Below are 26,148 nucleotides of genomic sequence, written 5' to 3' on the forward strand. Positions count from 1 at the left end.
CTTCCTCCAAGTCTTCCCATCCAGGGCTAGCCCCTCTGAGAAGTCTACTCTGATCCTAACTAGAACACTGCTACTCTTGTGTCCTTCTCTTGTTCAGTTTTCTTTATAATGCTCAGTACTGCATGGCACTTTATCTTGTATTTATTTGTTTATTATGTTGCATATCTCCTCACTAGAATGTAAGCTCCATGAGGACAGGACTTTTTTAAATATGGAAAGGCTTGCAGATATTTAAATTTATTTTTTATTAAGTGAAACTTTTGAACGGGCAACTCATTTCCATGATTGAAAGTCAAAATGATACAAAAAGATACCTAGAGAAGTCTCATTCCCATTCCTGTCTCTGGCCATCCAGTTTCTTCTATCCCATAAGAAACCGTTTTTATTGGTCTTCCAGGATTTCTTTATGCAAATACAGTACATACCTGCATATACATACATACTTTGCATTTACAGTCCTTGAAAATATTTCCTAGACATCATTCTATATCAGTTCATAGAGAATTTCCTAATTTGTTTTTATAGCTGCATAATATTCCCTTTTGGGGCCACACTATAGTTTTTTAGATCAGTTCCCTCTTGATAAGCACTTGTGGCTTCCCATCTTTTGCTATTACCAAAAATGTAGGAAAGGATTTTTATTCCATGCTGAATCTCCCAGAGTCTTGAAGGCTTTCTGCATAGAGCCGATTGCCAATAAACAATTGTAGAAAGAATGATGAGTTAACCAACATTAACGAGTGAAGGAGGGGTGGTAGGGAGCCCAAGGGCAGCTCCCAGCGTACGCGGTGCTGCAGGGAGGCTCCAGCAGGTGGCGCTGCAGGCGGTAGACGCGCCTGGCCGGACAGGCCACGTCGCTCTTGCCGTGGGCGCCGACGGTGGCGCGGGGACGAGCGTGTAGGGTAGGGCGAGTCATATGACCCGCTCGGCTTCCTGGCTTCGGCCGCCGCCGCCCGCCCGTGTCCGCCAGTGGTGCGCCGCGGCACCGAGGAGCCGTTGAGGGGTCCGGGCTGAGGCCCGCTCGTGTGGGAGCCGTCGCTGCTGCTGTCCTCCCGCCCGCCTGTCCGTTCACCCTCCCAGCCGCCATCATGCTGGCGCTCATCTCCCGCCTGCTGGACTGGTTTCGCTCGCTCTTTTGGAAGGAGGAGATGGAGCTGACGCTGGTGGGACTGCAGTACTCGGGCAAGACCACCTTCGTCAATGTCATCGCGGTGAGTGCTGCCCGCTCACCCGCCCGGGCCGCCGCAGCCCGCGAGTCCGGCCCGGCGCTTGCCCGAAGGCCCGGGTTGGGGCTGCCTTCAGCGCGATGGGGCGACTGGGACGAGGAGAGGAGGCAAGCCGTTCCTGTCACCTCCGCGGGGACCGGGGTTTGGAGTTCCCGCGTGTTGGTGCCTGAGGGGTAGCGCTGAGATGGGCAGCCGAAGGGTTAATTCCATTTAGTCGCCTTCTACAGAAGGCTAGGTCTTCAGTGCGGCCGGGACTTGGGAAGGGTAAAATCGTCCTTTTCGAGTTTTTAAGGGTTGGGTTCCCTTCGGGTTTGCTCTGTGGGGGCACCTGCAGGCTTAACTCCAGCCTGTCACTTCCCCGAAGGGTGGGATTTGGCGAGCTGTCAGTCCCGTGAGAAAGCGTGAGACTCCAGGGCGTCCCTCAAGTAGCCACTCGGGACGGAGAACCCCGTCGTGAGGAAAGCAGGAGACCCGTGTGGGCTCCTGCCCGAATTCCGTGGGCAGTATGTTCCCTGTAATTTAGTTATTGGCTTTCAGTCATTCCCCTAGGGGCGTAGATCAAGTTCATGGCTGCTGGGCTCGCTGGTAGAAACTGGGGAAAAACCCTTCCAGCCCGTCCGGTCCACTGTAGTCCGCAGCATTTATTTAGCCAGGCAGTTAGGGGTTTCTGCTTTTCCAAGAGCCAGTAGTCGGAAAAGATGGATCTGTAGTCACTCAACTTCCTTGAAAAAGGAGGGGTTGATCTTTTATGAGGGTGTTTCTTGCTTGAAAGGGAGGGAGGGGAAGAGACTGGGCAGGAGCATAGTTTATTCCAGGCCCAGGAAATGGGTGTCTAGGAGGGAAGTTGCCCTGGGAACCTGTATACAATGTGGTGTTTATTCAGCAGTGATTGAGTGGAAGGATGATTATTAAATTTTGCTTGGGTGGTTAGTTGGGGAAGGAATAAGAAAGAAAGATTCTCTTCAATCTTAATTTAGAGGCTAGGAGTTGATGTGACTCACTTTTAGCTGATAGGTGCTCGTACTTGTCAGGGATAAGCTTTAGAACTATTCTAAAGAGAGATGGCAGCAGTTCTTCCATCTTTTCGATGATGGTTGAAATCCTTATTTCATGTACTAGCTGCTCAACTGGTTTGGTTACAGGAATGATTCAAACACAGCTCCCTTGTGGGAGAAAATATGCAAGGTGTGACTCTTAGTCCTGCAGTAATGGAGCAGCAGAGTAAGAGTTGAAGAAAAATGATTAGCAGAGATCCAGACTTTCTTTGAGGAACATTGTGTATAAATATAAAAGAAAATTCACCTACTTGTTTGGCTCCTTTTGTGATACGTTTTTGTTTGTTTGTTTTTGACTTGAGATGACAAGATTATCTTTGCAACAAGTAGAGTGGAAAGTGTATATGATAGCACTAAAATTAATTTAAAAATTTTGGACTAAATATCCATACTAGAGCTTTTATGTACTTATTTATTTTAAATACTTTGTTTATTTGAGAGAGCATGAGAGAGAGAGAGCGCAAGCAGGGAGAAGGGGGAGAGGGAGAAGCAGACTCCCTGCTGAGGAGGGAGCCCACTGTGGGACTGAATCCCGAGACAAAGGCATGCGCTTAACCGACTGAGCCACCCAGGCACCCCATACTGGAGCTCTTATATGATATGGAAAAGATAAGACCTTAGTTAACTGTAAATTTTCTGATTTTCCTTTGAGATAAGAATTGGAGTCTCCTTGTAAACCCTTTCCTTTTGACAAGACTGAATTAATATATCGTGGAGAGGTAGGTGTATTACTATAATTAATTGTATTTGTTGCAGAGTAGTTATGCTTGGGAAACCCGAAAAAGTCTAGTAAATCTTTGAAGAACTTCTGAAGACATAAGCATGAAAATCATGCTTATTGTGTTTTTCATAGGTGGTGTAGCTTAATATAATGAGCAAGAACTTTGAAGTCAAGAACTCTGGGTTTGCAATCTGGCTCTGCCACTTAGCAGCCTTGTATCCTCTTTCAGTCCTTGCTTTCTCATCTATTAAATAGTATTAAATGGAGATAATAATAGGTTTCTTAGAGTTGCTCTGGGGAGTAAATGAAATGACAGGTGTTAAGTGACTAGCACCATGCTGCCCGTATGTAGAAGGGGATAGGTAAGTGGTAGCTGTTGTTATTTCTAGTGGATACACTTCTTTAATGTAGAAACAGTGTTTTGAAAAATATTCAGGAGGGAATTAGGTGGGGTCATTTCCTTCCTTGAATCTGATTTATCCAAATGTGGGCTCCAGTAGTGGATTTATGGATTGTAGCAAATAATCACATCATGCACCCCCCCACCCCCCATTAAAAAATTGTATTAGATTATTTTAACAGCAGAGCTTCTGGAACCCTGTTGAACTCAAAGTGAACTAGTGGTTCCACTATTTTTTTTTTTTACATTAGACAATTCTTTTTGTATTATAATGATGTGGGTAGGTTTGGCTTAGAAAAGTCTGGACTGTAGTTGGTTACAGCCTTTAAGATGCTGAGAAAGAAGAGACCTCGGGAAATTTCAGGCCTTTTAAAAAAAAAACCTCAGACTCTAACTTAGTCTGTGATTATTAAGAATATATTGAGGGTGAGGAAAATGTTAGTAATTAAAGGTGATTTTTACAGACTTTTAGATAGAAACAGTGTTTCCAGAATAGTAAATTTAGCCTTACATTTAAAAAAATTAACTGAACTGTTGTTTGTATTTTGTATAAAATGTTTGATTTGTAGACTCAAATACAGATGGGTTGAGTACTTTGTGTCACTTTAGAAAGTACCTTGCCAGGTATGAAAATCTTCAGGGGAAGCCAATTTTCTTTTGGTAAAAATCAACTTTCTGCATAAAATGTGGCTTTCTTTATCTTCTTCCTTAAAAGTTAAGACAAATTTCAGAAATGTCATTTAACCTACTCAAAAGGTTTGTGAAGCTGAATTATTTATATGTAGGGTTTGGCTCATTCTGAAATTAGGCGTTTTATTTGCAGAAAGATTCATTCCAAAAAATTTATGTTCTTGCGGTTTTGAAAATGGAATGATACTTCATTTTATCTAATATTTTTACATAGAGACCCTCAACATACAGTGTTCTCTTTGTTTTGGATGTTAAAAAAAACCTCTCTAGTCTTTTCTCATTAGCGTTAGGGAATGAAATATTACCCATTGCTAAGTATTCAGCAGTTATTGCATAATAAATCATGTGTCCTATATGTGTAATGTATGTTGAGTAATCTTTATTTTTAACGGAGACTCTTACATGGATGGGTTACAGGAATTACTAAGAAATGTTTAATAGGGTTTACCAAATTGTTAATGGGCTAACTTAGAGATACAGTGTGTGTTAGAAATGAGTAGTATAAAAGTTTGTCTACATTTTTATGAAGTAGTGTTACTAAATTGGTTAATCCAAGGAGAAGTTTATTACTGCTAAGAATTAGGAAAAGGAGATATTTGGAACGATTGGAGAAATTTGAACCTAGAATCTTTTTGTTGTTGTTGTTGTTTTTTGTTTTTTTAAGATTTATTTATTTATTTTAGGGGGAGGGAGGGAGAGAGCATGTGCTCTTTAGCATGCGCATGGGGGAGGATCAAAGGAAGAGCATTTAAAGCAGACTCCCTGCTGAGTGTGGAGCTCTACCGGGGCTGGGGCCCAGGACCCTGAGATCATGACCTGAACCCAAACCAAGAGTCAGATGCTCAACCGATTGAGCCACCCAGGCACCCCAGAATCATTTTTTTAAGAGTTTGTAGAAACTTTAATTAGTGGTCTAATTTTACTCTCATTTTATAGATGTAGCTAGAGGATCCAGAAAAGTAAGTGAAATTCTTAAGGCAGCTAACTAGTAGCAGAGATAAAATTAGAACCTAGAACTAGTTCCCTGCCTACTTTTCTGGTCTACCTCTGTAAAGTCCAGCTGAGATTAGAATCATAGAGCTGTGGATTAGGAGATCTTAATCCTTTAAAAATCTTTTAAATATATTTGTTCATAAATATAATCTTGTTATGAATCTGAATGACATTTTAAACCCAAGCATCTTAAGGATGTTGATTAACGTTTGAGGACTGTTTTGTGTGTATGTGTGCGCATATATTTATGTTTGAAGACATGAATTAGGGGAAGGAATGATAATCTTTGTAAAGTAGGAGTAGTTGAATATTATAATATTATGTTTGGACATATAAATAACTGGCTAACAGGCATTGTTGGGTTACTGAGCTATGTTTATTTTCTTTAAAAAAATAATTCTGGATTTGATCAGAGTGTTTATTACTTAATTACTCTGGAGTAAGAATGGGGAAAATAGTTTTTAAAGAAACTATAATGTGGCTCAACTCTACAGGTTAGTAAATTTGTAATTTTACTATAGAAATGAGCCTTCCAGTGAGGTGGTGTTCAAATTCACATTAGGAATTGTAGCACATGAGGTATCCTGCCAAGGAGCTTCTCTTCCAGGTTCTTTACCCTCATCCCCATTCCCATTATTTTTGCTCTGCAGACCTTGAATATCAAAAGCCAAATGTTCTCATTAAGAAGTTGTTCTAGTGCAATAATCCATTTAAAATTACTGACTTAGAATATATCTCACAACTTACAGTGCTTTTTAAACCTTCTCAAAGATAAAGTGGGTGGTCACTGAACATGGGTACAAAATGCATTGAACCCATAAAAACTAGTTACTTAAATATTATTTTTAGAATTTTTTCTGTTTATCAAAATAAAACAGGCTCGTTAGTAGAAATTTGAAAAGAATAGTATAAAGTAGAAGAAAACATTGTTGTCTTCACCATCCAAGGTTAACTACTGTCAACATTTCAGAGTATTTCCTTTTTGCCTTCTTTTATTATTATTTTTTAAAACATTTTTAAATTTATTTTGAGAGAGAGTACGAGCAGGGTGTGGGGAGGGTGGAGAGGCAGAGGCCAAGGGGGAAGCAGGGAGGCTGACCGGAGGCTCAATCCCAGGACCCTGACATCACGACCTGAGCCAAAGGCAGACACTTAACTGACTGAGTCACCCAGGCGCCCCTATTTATTTATTTGTTTTTTTTTCCTTCTTGTCTTTTTTAAATGAATATATCCAAACACCTTTTAAAAAAGTTTTGAGATGCTATCTAGTTTGTTTTAATTATGGCATATGCATTTTTCTGTATGTAAAACCATTTTAATGCCTTTATAATTTATTCTGTTATGGCATATCTTGTGGCTGTCCCATAAGATATTTGATCATTTCCTCATTATTGGACATTTGAGTACTTTCCAGAGTTTTGCTGTTGTACATCAATGTGTTCTGCATTTCCTGAGGATTGAGGTCCAGAGTTACATCACTGGGTCAGAAGATACAAATATATTTCATGTCAAATGGCCAAACTGCTTTCCAGAAAGTGAAGTATGTGCTCTTCCTGAGAATGTCCTCTGAACAGATTTCATATATAAAGTTGGACATCAGCTAAGCACTTGTCCCTTGTTATTTTTAGGGCAAAACATATTCATTATTTTTAGGGCAAAACATATTAGTTTTGTTGATAAGTAAACTGGGAGTATTTTTAAACTATTCTATTAGGTAATTGCTCTGCTTCTGTGTTTAATGTTTAAAGACTTACCTATGTTTCAGCAACTACTAAAGACTAAGACTATAGAGAACATAATTCCTTTTTCAATTTTCTTTTTTATTGAATTTTGTGGGCAAGTTATATAAATACAGCTCATTCCCTTTAGCTGTCTGGATCTAATTTGTTTTACACTTAATGGTGGATTGCATTAGGAGTTGTGTTCTAGGAATCTGGCATATTTCCATGCAGTCCTTACCTAATCTTGTCCTGTTACAGTGTGATGCTGCTTTTCTTCAGGGGGTGGGGGGGTGGTATTTAAAAATTTTCTTTTCTAAATCAGAATCTAAGGAAGTTTGCCAAGTAGGGGTGCCTGGATATCTCAGTTGGTTAAATGTCCGACTTTTGATTTTTATTCGGGTCATAATCTCAGGGTCATGAGATCCAGCTCCATGTTGGCTCTGCACTGGGTGTGGAGCCTGCTTAAGATTCTCTCTCTCTCCGTCTGCCCTTCTACCCCCCTACCTGTCTTTCTTAAAAAAGAGAGAGAGAGAGAAAAGAAAGTTTGCCAAGTAGACCATTTTTGGAGGCTATAGCGTATGAATTTTTTAAATAATAACGAGTAACATTTATAATTACAAAAGTTGATTCATGTCTTTTGTGCTCATATAGGAAAAAAAACTAAGAAAAAATATTAACCTGTTTGCTGGTCAAACTTAAATGATAATTTAAGGCATTTAGTTTTTCTACGGTGTGACAAACCAAAATTGGAATCTCTAATGGGATAATTTGAGTTAATTTCTTTCTTCAAAGTCTAAAACACAAGGCTTACATTCTATTGTGCTTTTTTTAAAGGTTACAATGTTTCTTAAATTAGACATTGGGTCTTGTATTTGGATCTGATTTCATAGTTTGTCTAGTTTTACACACTAGAATAACATTCTTATTTCATATTCCAAAAGGAAATTTTTTTACATTTAAAAAATGAAAGCTTTAGGGTTCATTTTTAAATTGTCTCTACGAACACTGTACTTTTAAAAAAATTGTAATACTGACAAAATAATTTTAGGTTTCAGGTATCTAAGTAGTGACATTTCTGGTTGAAAATTGAAGCTTTCCCTTCTAAGCTGGGTTAGAAAAACAATCGTTATTTTTAAAAAACTTGGATGGTGATTGGCAAAATGATCCTAAAAATGTCTTTTTTACTAATTTCGTTGGTAACAATTACTTTAGGTCTACTTAAGTAGTATTACTGTAAGAATATATTTTGAGTCTAAATTTGTTGGCATATAAATGTGGTATGAATGAGTTTATTTGGAATATGTTTAAGTGGCTGCATGAGTTAGAATGGCATAGAGGTTAGGAACTGAGACCCAGACTATTAAGGTTCAGATCTTGACTCTTCTTTGACTTGTCTTATTTTTGGCAAGTTATTTAACTCCTCAGTGTCTGTTTCCTTACATGTAAAATGGGAATAATAATAGTTTCTACCTCATAGAGTTGTTATGAGTTAATACTTGTAAAACATTTTTTTTAAAAGATTTTTAAATTTATTTATTTGACAGAGATAGAGACAGCCAGCGAGAGAGGGAACACAAGCAGGGGGAGTGGGAGAGGAAGAAGCAGGCTCATAGAGGAAGAGCCTGATGTGGGGCTTGATCCCACAACGCCGGGATCACACCCTGAGCCGAAGGCAGACGCTTAACTGCTGTGCCACCCAGGTGCCCCTTGTAAAACATTTTGAAGTGTTCAAAACAAGGCAAATAATATGGAAGTGCTTCAAAAATGTTAGCTGCTCGATTACTGTAATGTGCTCTCCTTGGGAGCACGGATTTCTGTTGCTTTTGTTCACTGATATAGTCTAATTCCCTGAAACAGTGCCTGGCACATACTCGGTGTTCAAATATATTTTCGAATAGATGTGTTACATTCAAAATATAAAATTAAGAAAACTGTCTTTATGAACCCACATTTCCATTTTGATATTTCAGTATGCAAAGTGTAGCATAGTGTTAAGAATGAAAGTTAAGAATGCAACTTTATGGAAAAGGTAGAGAGGTAGACTGATCCCTACAGGCAGAAAAGAGTGGCTCTTGGCGGTACTATCTGCCCTCTAGAATTTAGGTGCCCTGTGCAAGTGTATGCTTAGATTGTAATTTTAAATTTAGATAAGACCATAATATCGGTATCCATTTTCATGTGTTTGAATTTTTAAACCAGGACTTAAGATTAGAGTAGGTTTAATCACTGTTGACAGCCATAAATTTGTAAGCCCCAAAAGGCAGTTTACTGTGTTGGTAGTAGCCCATCCTCTCCTAGATGAGAAGTGGGCTCTTGAGATTGTATGCAGGCTGGACCAGAAAGAGCTTTTGGCAGAGTTTTCTCTGTGAAGGTGGGTTAAGGTGGTTTAAACATTGATCACTAGACCTACTTTTTCTTCTTCTTTTTTTTTTTTTTTTTAAAGATTTTATTTTATTTATTTGACAGAGAGAGAGAGACAGCCAGCAAGAGAGGGAACACAAGCGGGGGGAGTGGGAGAGGAAGAAGCAGGCTTCCAGCGGAGGAGCCTGATGTGGGGCTCGATCCCAGAACGCCAGATCCCGCCCTGAGCCGAAGGCAGACGCTTAACGACTGAGCCACCCAGGCGCCCCTAGACCTACTTTTTCTTGACAGCTTGTTTTCTATGGAGAAAGTTTGAATGCAAATATATGGACTTCATTATTTTAAGATAGTTCTTCTCAGAGGAAAAACTAGGAAATGGAAGAAACCCACTTTTTCTGCCTCCAAAATCAAGCTGTTTCACTTCTGGATTTTGATTTATTTTGATCTTAATATTGTCTTCATTCAGTGGCTGAATTTAAAAACTTAAAACATTTTTTTCTTAAAAAGAATACACATAATCTATATTTTAAAAAGTATAAATATACAAGCAAAAATCATTTTTAATACCATTAAGATTTAATGACTATTAATATTAAGCTGTGTATCCTTCCCATTTTCTTCCTGTCCTTTTATATATACACAAATATATGCTTTTTTTTGTTATTGAGATATAATTAACATATATTAATTTTAGGTGTATAACATAATGATTGCATATTTGTATATATTGCAAAATGATCATCACAGTAAGTCTAGTTAACATCTGTCACCATGCATAGTTAACAGTTTTTTTAATTTTTCTTAATCTTGCAATGAGAACTTTTAAGATTTACTTCTTAGCGACTTTGAAATATACACTATTATTTATTATTAAATAATTATTAAATATTATTAATATACAGTATTATTTAGTGTTATTATTAATAGTATTATTAATTGTAGTCACCATGCTGTACATTACCTCCTACTTATTTTATAACTGGAATTTTTACCTTTGGCTCCCTTTACCTGTTTTCCTCCACCACCATCCTGTACCTCCTGCCTCTGGCAGCCACCAATCTCTTCTCTGTGAGTACTGTTTTTTTTTTTAGATTCCACATGTAAGTGTTTTTCTTTGACTTATTTCACTTAGCATAATGTCCAGTATATGCTTTCTTGATAACCATGGCGGGATTATGTTGTACATTCTAAGTGATTTCATGTAATCTGTATGACATACCTTTTGATGGCTAAAAGGCAACCCAAGTTCAGTCAGGTCAAGATGGAACTTTTGTTTATTTTTTTAAATTTTATTTATTTATTTAGATTTTATTCATTTGAAAGAGAGCATGAGCAGGGAGCAGGGAAGGAGCAGAGGGAGAAGCAGACTGAGCAGGGAGCCCGATGCTGGGCTTGATCCCAGGACCCTGGGATCATGATCCAAGCTGAAGGCAGACAATGAATTGACTGAGCCATCTGGGTGCCCCAAGGTGGAACTTTTGATCCCCTTCTGTCTCAATCCAGGGAACCAACGTCTATCCTTTTCTAAAAAATGTTCAATGAAACGGATGTTAATAGTCTTTAATTAATCTGCATATGTAACTTTTTGTTGCAGGCATTATTTTCCATTATTGAGTGATTGAAATGTTTGTGCCTAAAACTTTGTTTTTGTGATTTTCTTCAGAGTGCGTGAAGGTGGGCCAGACAGTTTGACCAGTTTTAACCTTCACATACTCCTTTCATCCTATTGCATGTATCTTCCCAAGTTAGGATTGATAGTTATCACCTCCATTGTAATTTTCACCACACTTGCTACCTTAAGAAATTAGCTTGTTTATTATCTTTGTCTTTTTTTTTTTTTATGAATGTAAGTTCCATAAGGGCAGAGCTTTGTCCTTTTTTCAGTACTGTATCCCAGTGCAAAGCACTATGCCCCGCTTATAATAAATAAGCTCTGTAAATACTGAGTGAATGAATGAATATAACCACAAAGTGTATCTATTTTATGTGTACTTAAACTGTATACAAGCTATTGTGATAGATGATTCATAAATGTACCAGACAAGGTTATTTGTGGTAGATTACGTGCCTCATACTAGCCATGTATGTATAGGATAGAAATACTAAGTGCCTTAAGATTGGCACAAAATGCTACCCCTCACTTCACTGAGACATTGGGGGTATTTTAGAAAGGTGGTTTAGTGGGACCTTGGGAATGGCCACTGAAGTGAACTTTTTTTTAAAAGATTTTATTTATTTGAGAGAGAGGGAGAGAGGGAGAGCACAAAGGGGGAGTGAGAGGGTGAAGCAGACTCCCTCCTGAGCAGAGAGCCTGACGTGGGATTGATCCCAGGACCCCAAGATCATGACCTGAGCCAAGGCAGATGCTTAACCGACTGAGCCACCCAGGCACCATGAACTTTGAGAGTTGAGTGGTTTTCATTTATTCAGTGAGTATTTTAAACAGTGTTCTAGGTGGTGTAGATACAATGAGGAACAAAACAGACATGGTTCCTTGTGCAACTCCACTATTACGGAGGGAAGAAAAGATGTTCAAGAAGGAACAGTGGGAGTAGCAAGGACACAACTGAGGGGAAGAAATTTTGTTGCATTAAGTGTAACTTGGATGAGGGAGAAAATAAAAGACTGGAAACATAGATCAGTGTGCATGGGGAACCATTGACGATTTTTGTTTGGGGGAATGAAGTAAGACCTGTTTTCCAAAGGATGAATTTAGTAGCAATACAGAGACCAGTGAAGAGGAGCTTGGTCACAGGGTTATTACAAAGTTCTGATTGAGAGATACTGAGGTGGAGAGTTAAGGAGTAAGGAAAAGATAACTTTATTTTGGAAGTAGAATGGGTGCAATTTAGTGGTAGAATCAGATGTGTAGGGCAAAGGGGAATTTGTTGTCAAAGACTTTTTTTTTTTAAAGATTTATTTTTTATTTTTTTTTATTTGACAGAGATAGACAGCCAGCGAGAGAGGGAACACACAAGCAGGGGGAGTGGGAGAGGAAGAAGCAGGCTCCCAGCGAGAGGAGCCCAATGTAGGACTCGATCCTGGAACGCTGGGATCACGCCCTGAGCCGAAGGCAGGCGCCTAACCACTGCGCTACCCAGGCGCCCCGTTGTCAAAGACTTTTTTAAGGAGTTGAGTGAATGTTGGGGAATACGATTGTGTGATCAAATAGTGGATATGGGGTGGAGAAGGGGGAATGCATTTAGAAGAGATAGGTATGGATTGAATATAAAATGTATTATATGATTAATGATATAAAGGGAATTTATATTTGGGAAGGGCATTCATGCTATTTTTAGATATGGTGGACTAAAACTGATAATTAAAATTTCATCAGTTCATATCTTTATCTTAGTAGTAAGAAACTTAGGAAGTAGTTGAGAATCCAATTCTGGTTTCTCTTCAAAAGAATGTTGTAGAATACTTTTTCTTGTGATTTGTGTCAGTTATCCTACCTTGCCGATTACTTACTTTGCAAACATTTTATAAGCAAGGAGTAAACAGAATGTTCTCCACTCTTCCAGAATTGCAATTGGGCTATCTTGATTTGTTTTTGGTGCCTGTGTACATGAGTCTGTGCCCAGATTGCAGGCTGCCCAGAAGAGGTCTTAATCCACAGGCCCTTCAAGCAGCTGAATGAAGGCTGTATATTCAAAGTGGTTCAGACTCTTGTAGGCTTGGAAGACTTCACTATTTAATTTGGAGAAGAATGTTTCTGTCCCTGGAAAGTGTCTGGTTTAGTTTTGTGTACTGTCTTTCTACTGAAGAGAATAGTTGGTATGTGTAATTTGTTGCGCTTTAAACATAAAGGATATTTGATCTCTTGGGATTTAAGTTGTGATTTTTCTTAGGTGCTGGGCAAACACGTGGATAGTACTAGACTCAGAATATCATTTTCCTCTCTTACTGGGTTACATTACTGATTATTTTACTCTGTGATTGAAAAGAAAGTGTGATCCTCAATCTCCTTATCCCAGTTAGGCTGTTTGATATTTGCTAAGAGATTCATTTTGGAGCAAAGGGAGAAGGACAAGCAGACTCCATGCCAAGTACGGAGCCTGACATAGGGCTGGATCTCACAACCCTGAGATCATAACCCAAGCTGAAATCAGGAGTTGGATGCTTAACCAGCTGAGCCACCCAGGCACTTCTATACTGTCGTTCTTAAGGATAGTTAACACAAAGAATATTCCTAGATATCCTGCTATTTCTCAATCATCCTTTTCTACTATCTCTAACAAACACAAGGGGTATTCAATGAAAATCTTTTCATTTATTTTTTTTAATGAAATGGTTGACTATTTTATGAAGTGCATTCACATACAAAGCATTATATGATTCTTTTAGTCCCTTTGTTTAGTAGATACTGGCTTACAAAAGGAAAAAAGAGGGTAAGTGACACAGTTTTGAGATAGGTCTGGAATGCAGCTGTAACTCACCCTGAATGTTCTATTGCATTAAAAAGGTGAGCTATGATGAATCCTTGTTTACAGACAAATCCTTTAGGACCTTGCTTTGCCACTTGATATAGTACAGCTCTTCCAAGTCCTGTGACTGAGACTAGTTTGGAAATTGGACATCACCTCTTGTGGTGTTCCTTAGCCGTTTTTAGCTTTCTTTAGCAATTTGTTGCCAGATACTTTAAGTCTACTTTACTGGTTGTTTTAATGTTTCTCTATATTATCCTTCCTAGGAATATTTGTAAATTTTAGAGTATGTGTGGTTTTTGTGTTTTTGTTGTTGTTGTTTGTTTGTTTGTTTGTTTTTTTGGCAGACTTTGGAGTTGGGCTTAAATTTGCCAGTGAAAATTAGCAAGATGGTTTTGGGGAGAAGGAGGAAGCAGGCTGTGAAATACATGTTAGACTGTGTTATGATGGAAAATGAGACACCCCAGATAACCAATCCATTTTCCTTTGTCTGTAATACATTACCTCCTGGTACTCCTTTTCCCTTAGATGGCACTGTCTTACATATTGTTTAGATCCTGGATTGTGGAGCCTTGCCTTAACTCTTCTCTAAGGTGAAGTTAATTGCCCTCTGCTCTCTTTTCATAGCATTTTGTTCAGAATTGTATTTATTTGGGTCTATTATCATCTATTTATCTGTCTTCACTTCCAGACTGCAAACTTTCTTATTTGTATCCCATAAACATAACTCTGTGCCTGACTCAGGAGGTGCTCATAATTATTGACTTATTGAAGCAGTGTAGGGTATTGTTTAAGTATATTGGGTCAGACATGCCTAAATTTGAATTCTAGATTTGTCAGAGCTCTGTGACCCCCTGAAAGTTTCAGTTTCTTCATTGATGATTTGGGAATGAGAATAGTTGTCCCATGGTCTCATGTTGTGAGGTAAGATAAATCAGCATAGTGCCTGGCATAAATGCTCCATAGTTGATAATTACCAGTGAGGTTGATACAATATTTGGGGATTAGGGCAGGAGTATATGTTCCAGTTAGATGACAGATGAAATGGATCTCCTCCTAGCCCTTAAATAAGTACAGGTAAGGTGAATGGTATCATGTTGCTATTATCATTATTACTATTGTTATTAATAGTGTAAGTCAGCGACATGTGACCTAACTAAAACCAATGATGTATTCTTTTTTTTTTTTTTAAAGATTTTGACAGAGAGAGAGAGAGAGACGGGTAGTGAGACAGGGAACACAAGCAGGGGAAGTGGGAGAGGAAGAAGCAGGCTCCCAGCGGAGGAGCCTGATGTGGGGCTCGATCCCAGAACGCTGGGATCACGCCCTGAGCCGGAGGCAGATGCTTAATGACTGAGCCACCCAGGCACCCCCAATGGATGTATTCTTGATGCAGGAACCACATATAAGTGGAAAACATTCTTGTCACTCCAGCCTCTTCCTGCACTTCTAATTCCCTGCCAGGCTCCCCACCTGGATGGTAGTAAGTGGGTTTGTAGACAGCTACTGAATAAATAATGATTTTAGCATTTAGAAGACACAGCAGTTTGGAACCTGAGCACTGTACAATGACTCAGTATTTCATGACTACCCATCATTTAAGAGCTGCGTTTCAGTATGAAGCAATGCTGATAACACTGAGCTAATGGAGTAGCTTTATGATGTTTAGTGTTTTTTCAGGGACACCCAGAGAGAGCCAGAGGCTGAAAAACAGCTACTGAAAGAGAAATGTGTTTAGACTATGGCACCTTCTGCAGCCACACACTGTACTGCCAAATTGATAAATGTAGAAACAGAGATGTCTCTATTGATACATAAGTAAACAGATAGCTAAAAGACTCCACGTGTTATCTGGTTTAAAATGTTTTTAGGGAATTAGTAACTTTAATATTTTAAAATGTAAGCAGTGTTACTAAAGGTTTTACAGTGGGGAAAAGCGCAAAGTAGTCCACATGATGTTATTAGTGGAGGAGATAAGGTTGCGAATCTACAAGGCAGGAAAAGGTTACAAGTTGGAGATAAAGGACTAAAAAATTAAAATCCAGATTTTAAGTATCCTAATAATAGGTGCCAAAGTTAGTTTCGTCCAGAGTCTGACATTAGAATTGTATTTATAAACATTTTCTTGCTTCCACTACTGCTGTCAAGGATGCCTGGGCTAGTCTTTAAAAGATAAGGAAGGGACTGTTGCCTCTCTTCTATGATACACCTGTGGAGCAGGGTTTCAGCAGCTTCGTTTATCTTCTAGTTAGAAAAGAGATCTGATAAGAGATCATGCATATGCTGTCATCTGGCATGATATGCTGTAATCTTTGGTTACATTTAGAGGCTCTTTCCTTCTCATATTTAAAGGTTCTGAGTAGCAGTAGAAGTTATGGGTTAAATTCTAAACTAGGAGACACTTCCTGGGTAACTTCTCAGTGATGTCTCTGACATTTGTTTAATTGCAGATCTAAATAGCCACTAATGGATGTTACAGTTTCAGTGAGCATTGAAGTTTATTGTCTCGGAAGTAGAATGAAGTAGACTCAGAAAATTATATAAAATGTTCATCACCAGTTGGATTTCTTAATAGCCCAGAAAAACCTCTGTAAAATTCTTTTAAAGAAATGGAGCTGAACAGGAAGCAAAAATAGTTAATGGATGATGTTGGACCTGGGAATTCTGAATGAGTCAATTCAATTCCTACAGGGTGTCCTGTCTTAAAAAAATTAGGGCAATATGTGATGTAAAGCTTGCAGGGTTCCCAGTGGCCTTCCCAGTTGTATTCTTTCAGAGGTAGCAGCGGTCATGGCATCTTCCCATATAAGATGTGATTAGCTTGTCTTCTTCACTTTGGGGACTATGGGCAAGCTGTTTTAAAAATAACGTTCTCTGGTTGGTTCATCAGGAAGGAACTAAGCCTCATGGCTAAATTCCAACACAGACTAATCTTCTAATCTTGTCCTTAGTTCTCTATTTAGTGAGTATTGGAACAGGTTTCCAGACTGCTTAAAACTAATCCAAGGGTGCAGTAAGAAAAAACAGCCTGAGGGATGCAGCTGTATGTGTGGAACTGTGGTTTGTTGTATTCTGAAAATTTTAGGTTAGAATAAATGATTCCAGGGTTACGGGAGAACATTGGTTACCACCAGTAACCTCCTGATGGGGGTGGGGGTTGCTATGCCCCCACTCCCTTACTTCCACACACCAGCATTTGGTTGAACAAAATTGATCTAAATCATTCAGCAAATGATAGATCTCCCTTAGTTAAGGGTTATTGTCCCCAAATCACAAACAAATCCATGAGTTTATAGAACTTTGCTGTAGATGGGTGTGAATTTTCTAGCTATCCCTCTTGCTCTTATTGTCCTATGTCAGTATACTTGTTTTAGGACAGTGTATCCACTTTTTTTGAGTATTGTAAACTACTTTTTGGTATCAGGGTAATGCTTGACTCATAAAATGAGTTGGAAAATATTTCTGCCTCTTGTATTTTTGGGGAAGAGATTTTGTAGAATTGGTGTTATTTTTTATTTAAATGTTTGGTAAGGGACACCTGGGTGGCCCAGTCAGTCAGTCATCTGCCTTCGGCTCAGGTCATGATCCCAGGGTCCTGGGATAAAGTCCCACATCAGGCTCCTCCTCAGCAGGGAGCCTGCTTCTCCCCCTGCCTTTCTCTTTCCCTGCTTACGCTCTCTCTGACAAATAAATAAATAAAATCTTAAAAAAAGAAAAAAGTTTGGTAGAATTCACCCGTGAAACCATCTGGGTCTGGATATTATTTAGAGATTTAAAATGGGGTGCCTGGCCTGCTCAGTTGGTGGAGCTTGTGACTCTTGATCTCGGGGTTGTGAGTCTGAGCCCCACATTGATGGTAGAGATTACACAAAACATTAAAAATTCCCCCCCCAAAGGAATTCAAAAATCATTAATTACATTTCTTTAATTGACAGAGGACTACTCAGTTTTTTCCTTCCTGCTTAGTTTTGATAGATTGACTTTTAAGGAATTTGTCCATTTCAGTGGTGTTGTTGAATTTATGTGCATAGAGTTTATAGTATTTCTTACAATACATTTAATATCTGTAGAATTTAGGGATATCCCTTCCTTCATTATTGATATTGGTAATTTTTGTTTCCCCTGTTTTCTTCTGTCAGTTTATCAGTTTTATCTTTTTAGAGAATCAGCTATTGGTTTCATTGACTTCTGTGGATTTTCTGTTTAGTATTATTGATTACTACTCTTAGTGTTTTCTGTTTGTTTTGGATTTATTTTGCTCTCCCCCCCAATTTTATTGGTATAAAATTGAAATATGGCACTGTGTGGTTTAAGGTATATGACATAATGACTTTCATATATTGTGAAATGATTATCACAACAAGTTAACTGTAACAATAGTTAATGCCTATCATCTACAGATACCAAAAAAAAAACTTATTTGTGATGGAACTCTTAAGATTCATTTTTTTAACAGCTTTTGAAATAGCATACAGCAGTGTTAATTATAGTAATAATGTACGTATTTGCTCTTTTTTAATTCTTTAAGTTGTTAATTTGAGAATTTTCTAATATAAACATTTGAGTGTCTTAGTTTCCTTCTAAACACTACTTTAGCTACATCTCACAAATTTAATGTTTTTCACTTAGTTTAAAATATTCTCTAATTTTCCTTAAGACTTCCTTTTTGACCCATAGATTATATATAACCAAATATTTGGTTATTTCCAGATACTATTGTATTAGTTATTTCTAGCTTAATTCCATTATAGTCAGAAAACATGTTTGTATGACTCGAATCTTTTTAAAATTTCTTAAGCTTCATTTTATGGTCAGGATATGGTTTATCTTGAATGAATGTTCCATGTTCACTTGAAGAAAATGTGTATTCTCTTTTTGAATGGAGCATTCTTTAAATTTCTATAAATGTCAGTTAGATCCACTTGATTGTTAGTGATGTTATATTCTCTATCTTTGCTGGCTTTCTTGCTGTTCGTTCTGTCAACATGAGAGGAATTCTGAGTCTGTAATTGTGGATTTATTTCTCCTTTCAATTTCATCAGTTTTAATTTTATGTATTTTGAAGCTTTGTTGTTAGGTGCATACACATTTAGGTTGTTATATGCTCTTGGTGAATTGGTTCTTTTATCATTTTCTCAAGTCTAGTTTGTTTGATATTAGTATAGCTACTCCAGCTTTCTTTTGGTTAGTGGCAGTATGGTACTACTCTTTCTATCCTTTTACTTTTAACCTTCCTCTGTCATTATACTTAGAGTAGGTTTCTTGTAGACAGTGTATAGTTGGGTCTTTTTATTAAAAAAATAATAATCTGACAATCTCTGTCTTTTAATTGGTGTGTTTAGATAAGCATTTGCTTTTATATATAATTGTAATTATTGACATGTTTGGATTTAGTTCTATGATTTGTTTGTTTTCTGTTTGTCTCCTTTGTTTTTTATTCCTTTGTTTCTTCTTTCTTGCTTTCTTTTCAGTTGGACTATTTTTCACTAATTTATTGCAGTTTTGACTATTCTCTTTGTATGGCTTCTTTAGTGATTGTCCTAGGGATTACAGTATACATACTTTACCTAGTTTACTTAGAGTAAATATGTTATCACTTCATGTGGAAGGTAGAAACCTTACCACCATATAGGTCCGTCCCTTTACCTTCTTGTCTATATGGTACTATTGTCATATTATATCTACATATATTGAAAACAGCACCAGATAATGTTATAGTTTTTGCTTTTATCCATCAAACATTTTTAAGTATTCGGAAGGAAGACAATAGTTACTTTACATTTACCCAGATGTTACCATTTCTATTGCTTTCTCTTAATTCCTGAAGTTCTAGGTTTCCCTATTTATCTTATGCCTGCAGAACTTCTTTTAGCCTTCCTTTTCGAGTATATCTGCTAGTACATATCTGCTAGTACAAATTCTTTTAGTTTTCCTTTGTTGGAGAATGTCTTTATCATCTTCATTCTTAAAGAATGTTTTGCTGGATATAGAATTCTAAGTTGACGGTCATTCCCCGCCCCCCCCAGCACGTTTGTAAAAGCTTTTGTAAAGGTTTCTGATTAGAAATTCATAGTCATTCAAGTTGTTATTCTTGTAAGTCATGTGTTGTTTCTGGCTGCTTTCAAGATTTTTGTTTTTCTTATCAGCAGTTTAATTATGATGTACCCGGGTGTGGATTTCTTTTGAGCTCATACTGCTTTGGGCTTGTTGTTCTTGAATCTAAGTTTGTCTTTCACCAAATTTTGGACATTTTGTTATTCTCTGTTTTTAAATGGAGGTATAATTCTCATATAAAATATTAGTTTCAGGTGTACAATATAATGATTTTTTTAAAGACATTTTATTTACTTGACAGAGAGAGAGTGAGAGAGGGAACACAAGCAGAGGGAGAGGGAGAGGGAGAAGCAGGCTTCCTGCTGAGCAGGGAGCCCGTGGGCCCGATCCCAGCACTCTGGGATCATGACCTGAGCTGAAGGCAGACGCTTAATGACTGAGCCACCCAGGCACCCCCAATATAATGATTTTTTTATTTGCATACATTATGAAATAGTCACCACAATAAATCTAGTTAACATCTATCACCTTAGTATATAGTTAACAAAATAAATCTTTTTTTCTTGTGATGAGGTTTACTCCCTTAGCAGCTTTCACATATGGAATACAGTATTATTAGCTAAAGTCACCATGCAGCGCATTATCCAATGACTTATTTATTAAAACTGAAAATTTGTACCTTTTGACTCCCTTTACCCATTTCTTTCTCACCTGTCCCCCATGTGATCCCCCCCACCCCCACTTCCATCACCTGCCTCTGGGAACCACCAGTCTGTTTTCTTTATCTATGAGCTTGGGTTTTTTTTTTTTTTTTAATTTTTAGATTTCTCATGTGAAATCATACGGTATTTGTCTTTCTCTGTCTTATTTCACTTAGTATAGTGCTCTTGAGGTCCATTCATGTTGTCACAAATGGCAAGATTTCATTATCTTTTAAAGATTTTATTTACATATTTGTCAGAGAGAGAGAGCACAAGCAGGGGGAGCAGCAGGCAAAGGGAGAAGCAGTCTCCTTCCTGAGCAAGGAGCCTGATGTGGGGCTCAGTCCCAGAACCAGATCATGACCTGAGCCAAAGACAGACGCTTAACTGACCGAGCCACCCAGGCATCCTGATTTCATTATTTTTTTATTGGTTGAATAATATATATATGAATATATATGTGAACTGATATGAATATACATATGTATCATATTTTCTTTATTCATCCATTGTTGGTCACTTAGGTGTGTTTTCATATCTTATCTATTGTAAATAATGCTACAATGAAAGTGGGGGACATATATCTTTAGTATTTTCAATTTCTTCAGGTAAACCCAGAAGTGGAATTGCTGGATCATATAGTAGTTCTGTCTTTAATTCTGAGGAACCTCCATACTATTTACCATAGAGGCCAGTAGTACCAATTTACGTTCCCATCAACAAGGAAGGGTTCCCTTTTCTCCACATCTTTGCCAACACTTATTATTTCTTATGTTTTTTTTTTTTTTTTAAAGATTTTATTTATTTATTCGACAGAGATAGAGACAGCCAGCGAGAAGAGGGAACACAAGCAGGGGGAATGGGAGAGGAAGAAGCAGGCTCATAGCAGAAGAGCCTGATGTGGGGCTCGATCCCATAACACCGGGATCACGCCCTGAGCCGAAGGCAGACGCTTAACCGCTGTGCCACCCAGGGGCCCCTCTTATGTTTTTGATAATAGCCGTTCTAACAGGCCTGAGGTTTTGATTTGCACTTGGTTTTCGTTTGCATTTCCCTGATGATTAGTGATGTTGAGCTCCTTTTCATGTTTCAGATGGCCATCTGTATATCTTTTTTGGAAAAATATCTTTTCAGGTCTTCTGCCATTTTTTTTTAAGTAGATTGTTATTTAGATGTATAAGTTCTTCATATTTTGGATATCAGCCCTTTTTTCAGACATGATTTGCAAACATTTTCTTCCATTCGGTAAGTTGTCTTTTCATTTTGATGGTTTTCTCTGCTTTGCAGAAACATTTTAGTTCAATACTCTCAATTTTTATTTTTGCTTTTGGTGTCAAGATTCAAAAAACACATTCTGAAGACCTGTGTCAAGGAGCCTACCGCCTATATTTTCTTCTAGAAGTTTTATGGTTATGGGTCTTACGTTCAAGTCTTCAATTTATGGAGTTAATTTTTGTGTGTGGTGTAAGATAGTGGCAGTTTTCCAAACATCATTTATTGAAGAAACTGTCCTTTCCCTGTTGTACGTTCTAGGTTCCTTTGTCATAAATTAATTGACCACATATGTGTGGGTTTATTTCTGGTTCACTATTCTGTTTCATTGATCGATGGCTCTGTTTCTAAGCCAATAACATACTGGTTTGATTACTATAGTTTGTACTAGAATTTGAAGTCAGGGAGTAAAAGGCCTTCTTTCTCAAGATTGCTTTGACTTTTCTGGGTATTTTGTGATTTCATTTTCTTTCTCTTATTCTGGGATTTCAGTGACATGAATGTTAGACTTTTTTATATTGTCCTACAGATCCTTGAGGCTTGGCTGTTTCTTTTTCCTATCTTTTTTTCCTCTCTTTTTTTCAGGTTGGATAATTTTTGTTGCTTTATCTTCAAGTTCATTGACGTTTTCCTCTGTCATCTCCATTCCTCTGTTGAGCCCTTCTGGTGAGGTTTGTTTTGGTCTTGTTATTTTTTAGTTCTAAGATTTTTCATTTGGTTCTATTTTATAGCTTTTATTTACCTGCTGAAACTCCCTGTTACATTCATTTCAGCCTTGGAGCATACTTATGATAGTCTTTGTCTCATATTTCCAGCATTGGGGTCATCTTGATGTTGGCTTCTAGTCTGTGATTTTTTCCTTTGGTAGTTGTTGAATTTTTTTGATTCTCCTTATTTTCAGTTATTGTGGACACTTTGAATATTACAAGTCTGTGTTTTGTTTACATCCTATGGAGAATGACTTGTTTTGTTTTAGTGTGCATTTGACCCAGTTCTGTTCAGGCCAAAAGATCCAACCTGCCTTCTTCTGTAGGCTTTGTTGCTAATGTCCGGTTTTCAAAACCTCAGTAGTAACATTTGGATTATTCCTGGCTATATACTGTGTAGGGCATTAACCAGAAACCTGGCAAGTAGTCTACTTCGTAGTTTAGTTCTCAAGGCCTTTGATGTATTCTTTAGGGTCAGATCCATATACCAGTATAGAGATGAGCCCAGGAGTTCATGTACAACTCTGTGGGGCCTATTTATTTCTCTAGATGTTTCCTTTGCATATTTCCCCCTACTGTTGCTCACAGACCTTTCCCCACTTTCCTGATCCTCTGTCTACAAACTTGGGGCTTTGTTATCCCTCCTTTGCTGTGTCCTTCCCTCAACTGAATCTATCTCACGGGCCAAGAGAATAGACAGAAAATAATCAACAGGGAGTCCTCTCTGTATCCACGCCCCATCCTGCCCCCACTACAAGCACTTTTTGGACGAGGGTTCCTATGGTTAGAGAGGATCCTTTTCTCTTCTAAGGAATGCCTGCCTGACCATAGCTGCCATAGATGCTCATAGCTTTCAGGCTTGGTTTTGTCTGGAGGCCATGGCAGGGGAGAGGGGAAAAAATGCAGGGGACTTTTCCCACTCTCTGTCCTGTCCTGCCATCATCCCCTTCCCCCCAACACACATGCACAGTCCTCAGACTCAAAAGAGAACGTGCTTTTCTTGGAGCCATTTCTTTTCATGCCTGGTATACATTTCTGGCATTTGGGCTGCCTTTTTTTTTTTTTTTTTAAAGATTTTATTTATTTATTTGACAGAGATAGAGACAGCCAGCGAGAGAGGGAACACAAGCAGGGGGAGTAGGAGACGAAGAAGCAGGCTCATAGCAGAAGAGCCTGATGTGGGGCTCGATCCCACAACGCCGGGATCACGCCCTGAGCCGAAGGCAGACGCTTAACCGCTGTGCCACCCAGGCGCCCCTGGGCTGCCTTTGATCCAGGCTGGGAGGTTGGGAGGAAAGAAAACAACTAGGAAATAGCACCAGATTGCTTGTGCTTTGAGTTCTGATTTCCTTTTCTGTTCTACCTGTTTCCACATACTTTTCAGAGCCCTCAGGTGCTGCATGCATTCTGTCCAGGGGTTTTAGTTACACTCAGTGGATAGGGTAGAGGGTGCTTACCTAATCTTAACCAGAACCCTGTGCATTGCTTTTTAACATTACATCACATTTAATGGACTGTAATGATGATGGTAGCAAATATTAAATGCTTTCCCTGTACCTGTTTCTGAAGCAGGCATTGTTGTAGATGCTGTATGTATTTTACTTGATTTAATTTTTAAAATTGATTTAATTTTTAAACAACTCTGTGAGATAGTGACTGTTACCTCCATTTTATATTTGGGAAAAGTGAGGCATTGCAAAATTAAGGAGCATGCAAGGGGGACACAAAGCTAGGCAAGTGGTAAGACCAGAGTTACAACCTAGTATAACTGTCTCCAGAGTCTCAGTCATAACCACCAGACTAACACTACTTCTATTTCCTTGTGTTTTAACATCCATTATGTGAGAAAATGAACAGGACCTCTTATAATAACTCCACAGACTCTTACAGTAACTCCACAGTTACTAAACTGTCCTGGAATGAGTATCATCCATTTTACATTTCTAGGATGGGCTTTATTAATTACATTAAAATTATTATTTTTCTTCTGATTCTGGCTTTAATCGAGTTTGATAGACCCATTACTTTGTTTTGAAGAGTGAAATTCAGTGTACTGTTTGCAGGTTAAATATTTGTTATATATGATGAAGCCTTTCCATAAAGCAGTTTCCTTATGACTGAAGGACTTTTGTTACATATATAACTTACTGACTTCGAGCATTGGGTGGTTCTAGGAATCCCCCTTTTAATTTAGTAATAGAAGCCTATTTTGGGATTTGACGGACATGTTTTGTAATTTCTTTTTGAATCAAGCTAAACATGCACACAGGGCAGGGCACATGCAGCAAGAAAAGAGGTCTCCTTCTCATTCTAGTTCTTAAATACCCGGTTTTTCCCAGAAAAAGGGAAAGAAACTTTTAAATATAGAAAATCACTTTCTTTATGAAACAGTGTTTAAGTTAGAAAAAAAAAAAAAAAGTAGAGACCAACCAGTAGAATAGTATCAGGGCCTGAAGATGTGACTGTATGCTAATTTTTCCCAGTCTCATGCTTCTGACTTTAGAACCTGCTTTAGCTCACATGTGAAGATAAGTAGATAAGTAGTAGTCTTTTTATATAAAGACACAGGTGTTTATTAAAGATTTATGGTGGACCCTTGATGCTTATGGGAAATACATCCAGACATATTAGTGACTTGACAGGTTAACAAAACTATATTTGCTAAAGGTCTGTAGCACTGATTTCTTTTGGGATCCCATCTTCACATAATTTCTGTGTATCTTTGTGAAAATGCATTGTGATGTGGTCTCTGAGTGTTTGACAAGGGATGCTCACCAGCAAATTATTTTACAGACAAGCAAGTTGAGTTTTCCTTAAGCAGTTCTTTGGATATAGATTTAGTAAAACCATTATTAAAGTGCCATTAATGAAAGGTATAGTGAACATAGGAAATAGTCATTAGAGACCTTTCGAAATGAAATTTTCTTCAGGAATAGAGGTTAGCAGAGATGAGAATTTTCAGGCTCCTAATTGAAACTGTGGTTTTGAGAACATTTTAATCCTCAAGAGTTATCTTTGTAAAGGAGATTGCCTCAAAGTAGCCCTGTTGGTATTAGCAAGAAGTAAGGATTAATTAGTTGTTTAAAATGAGTTGAATTGGAATGACAGGCATTTAATTAGTAGTTAGAGCATTCCCTTTGCCATTATGCTTTTAAAAAGTTCTTATTTGGAGAATTTTTGTCTGTTATATTTAGTTTTCATGCCCTAGTGTCAAAGAAAACATAATGTCTTTCACTCAGTTTTAATGGTGCCACCCAAAAAGAGCTATTTTAAAATCCATGTTGCTACTGTTTGGGGTGTTATATATATCCTAACAATGTAAAAAACCTACCAATAGTTCACTTGAAAAATAAGCTATTCACCTCCAGTCCTTCCAAGGCAAACTTGATTGCTTGCCAAATTACCATAAATTTAACAACATTAATAAAAGACAAAACAAAACAAACCAGATACTGGCAATTTTAACACTAAAACCTGGAGACTTGGCTTTCTGGACCCTTAGATTCAGGTGTGGTCCTAGGCAGAAAAGTCTTATCAATCAAGAGTGCCTTTGTGGGCAGAGAGGCGATGCTTGAGTGGTTTGTGGGGACCAGGACAGCAGTTAGGAGTTAAATATTACAACTTGTGGGTTGGAGTGGGTCTGTTTGCCTCAGAGATGAAAGGAATGCCCTTGTTATTAAAGGCCTGTTTGGCAGCAGAAACTCCTATCTACAGTAGCTTTTGAGACTCAGGAAAGAAGAAAAGCAAAGGGAAGGGAGTAGAAGCACTTGAGGAAATGGAGGAAGTGAAGTAGCTATAGACACTTAGAGAAGCAGCTGTA

General features: G+C 38.1%; 1 protein-coding gene across 1 annotated transcript in view; it reads left to right on the plus strand.

Annotated features, from left to right (window-relative positions):
• Positions 1-880: 880 nt before the first annotated feature.
• The window catches only part of ARL8B (ADP ribosylation factor like GTPase 8B), a 47,499-nt gene continuing 22,231 nt past the window's right edge, over positions 881-26,148 (plus strand). Inside the window, exon 1 of the mRNA XM_002919989.3 lies at positions 881-1,211. Coding sequence (XP_002920035.2) covers positions 1,089-1,211 — 123 coding nt within the window. The 5' untranslated portion in view covers positions 881-1,088. The remainder of the gene's footprint in view (positions 1,212-26,148) is intronic.

This window comes from Ailuropoda melanoleuca, chromosome 4 (assembly GCF_002007445.2).
Source record: "Ailuropoda melanoleuca isolate Jingjing chromosome 4, ASM200744v2, whole genome shotgun sequence".
NCBI lineage: Eukaryota > Metazoa > Chordata > Mammalia > Carnivora > Ursidae > Ailuropoda > Ailuropoda melanoleuca.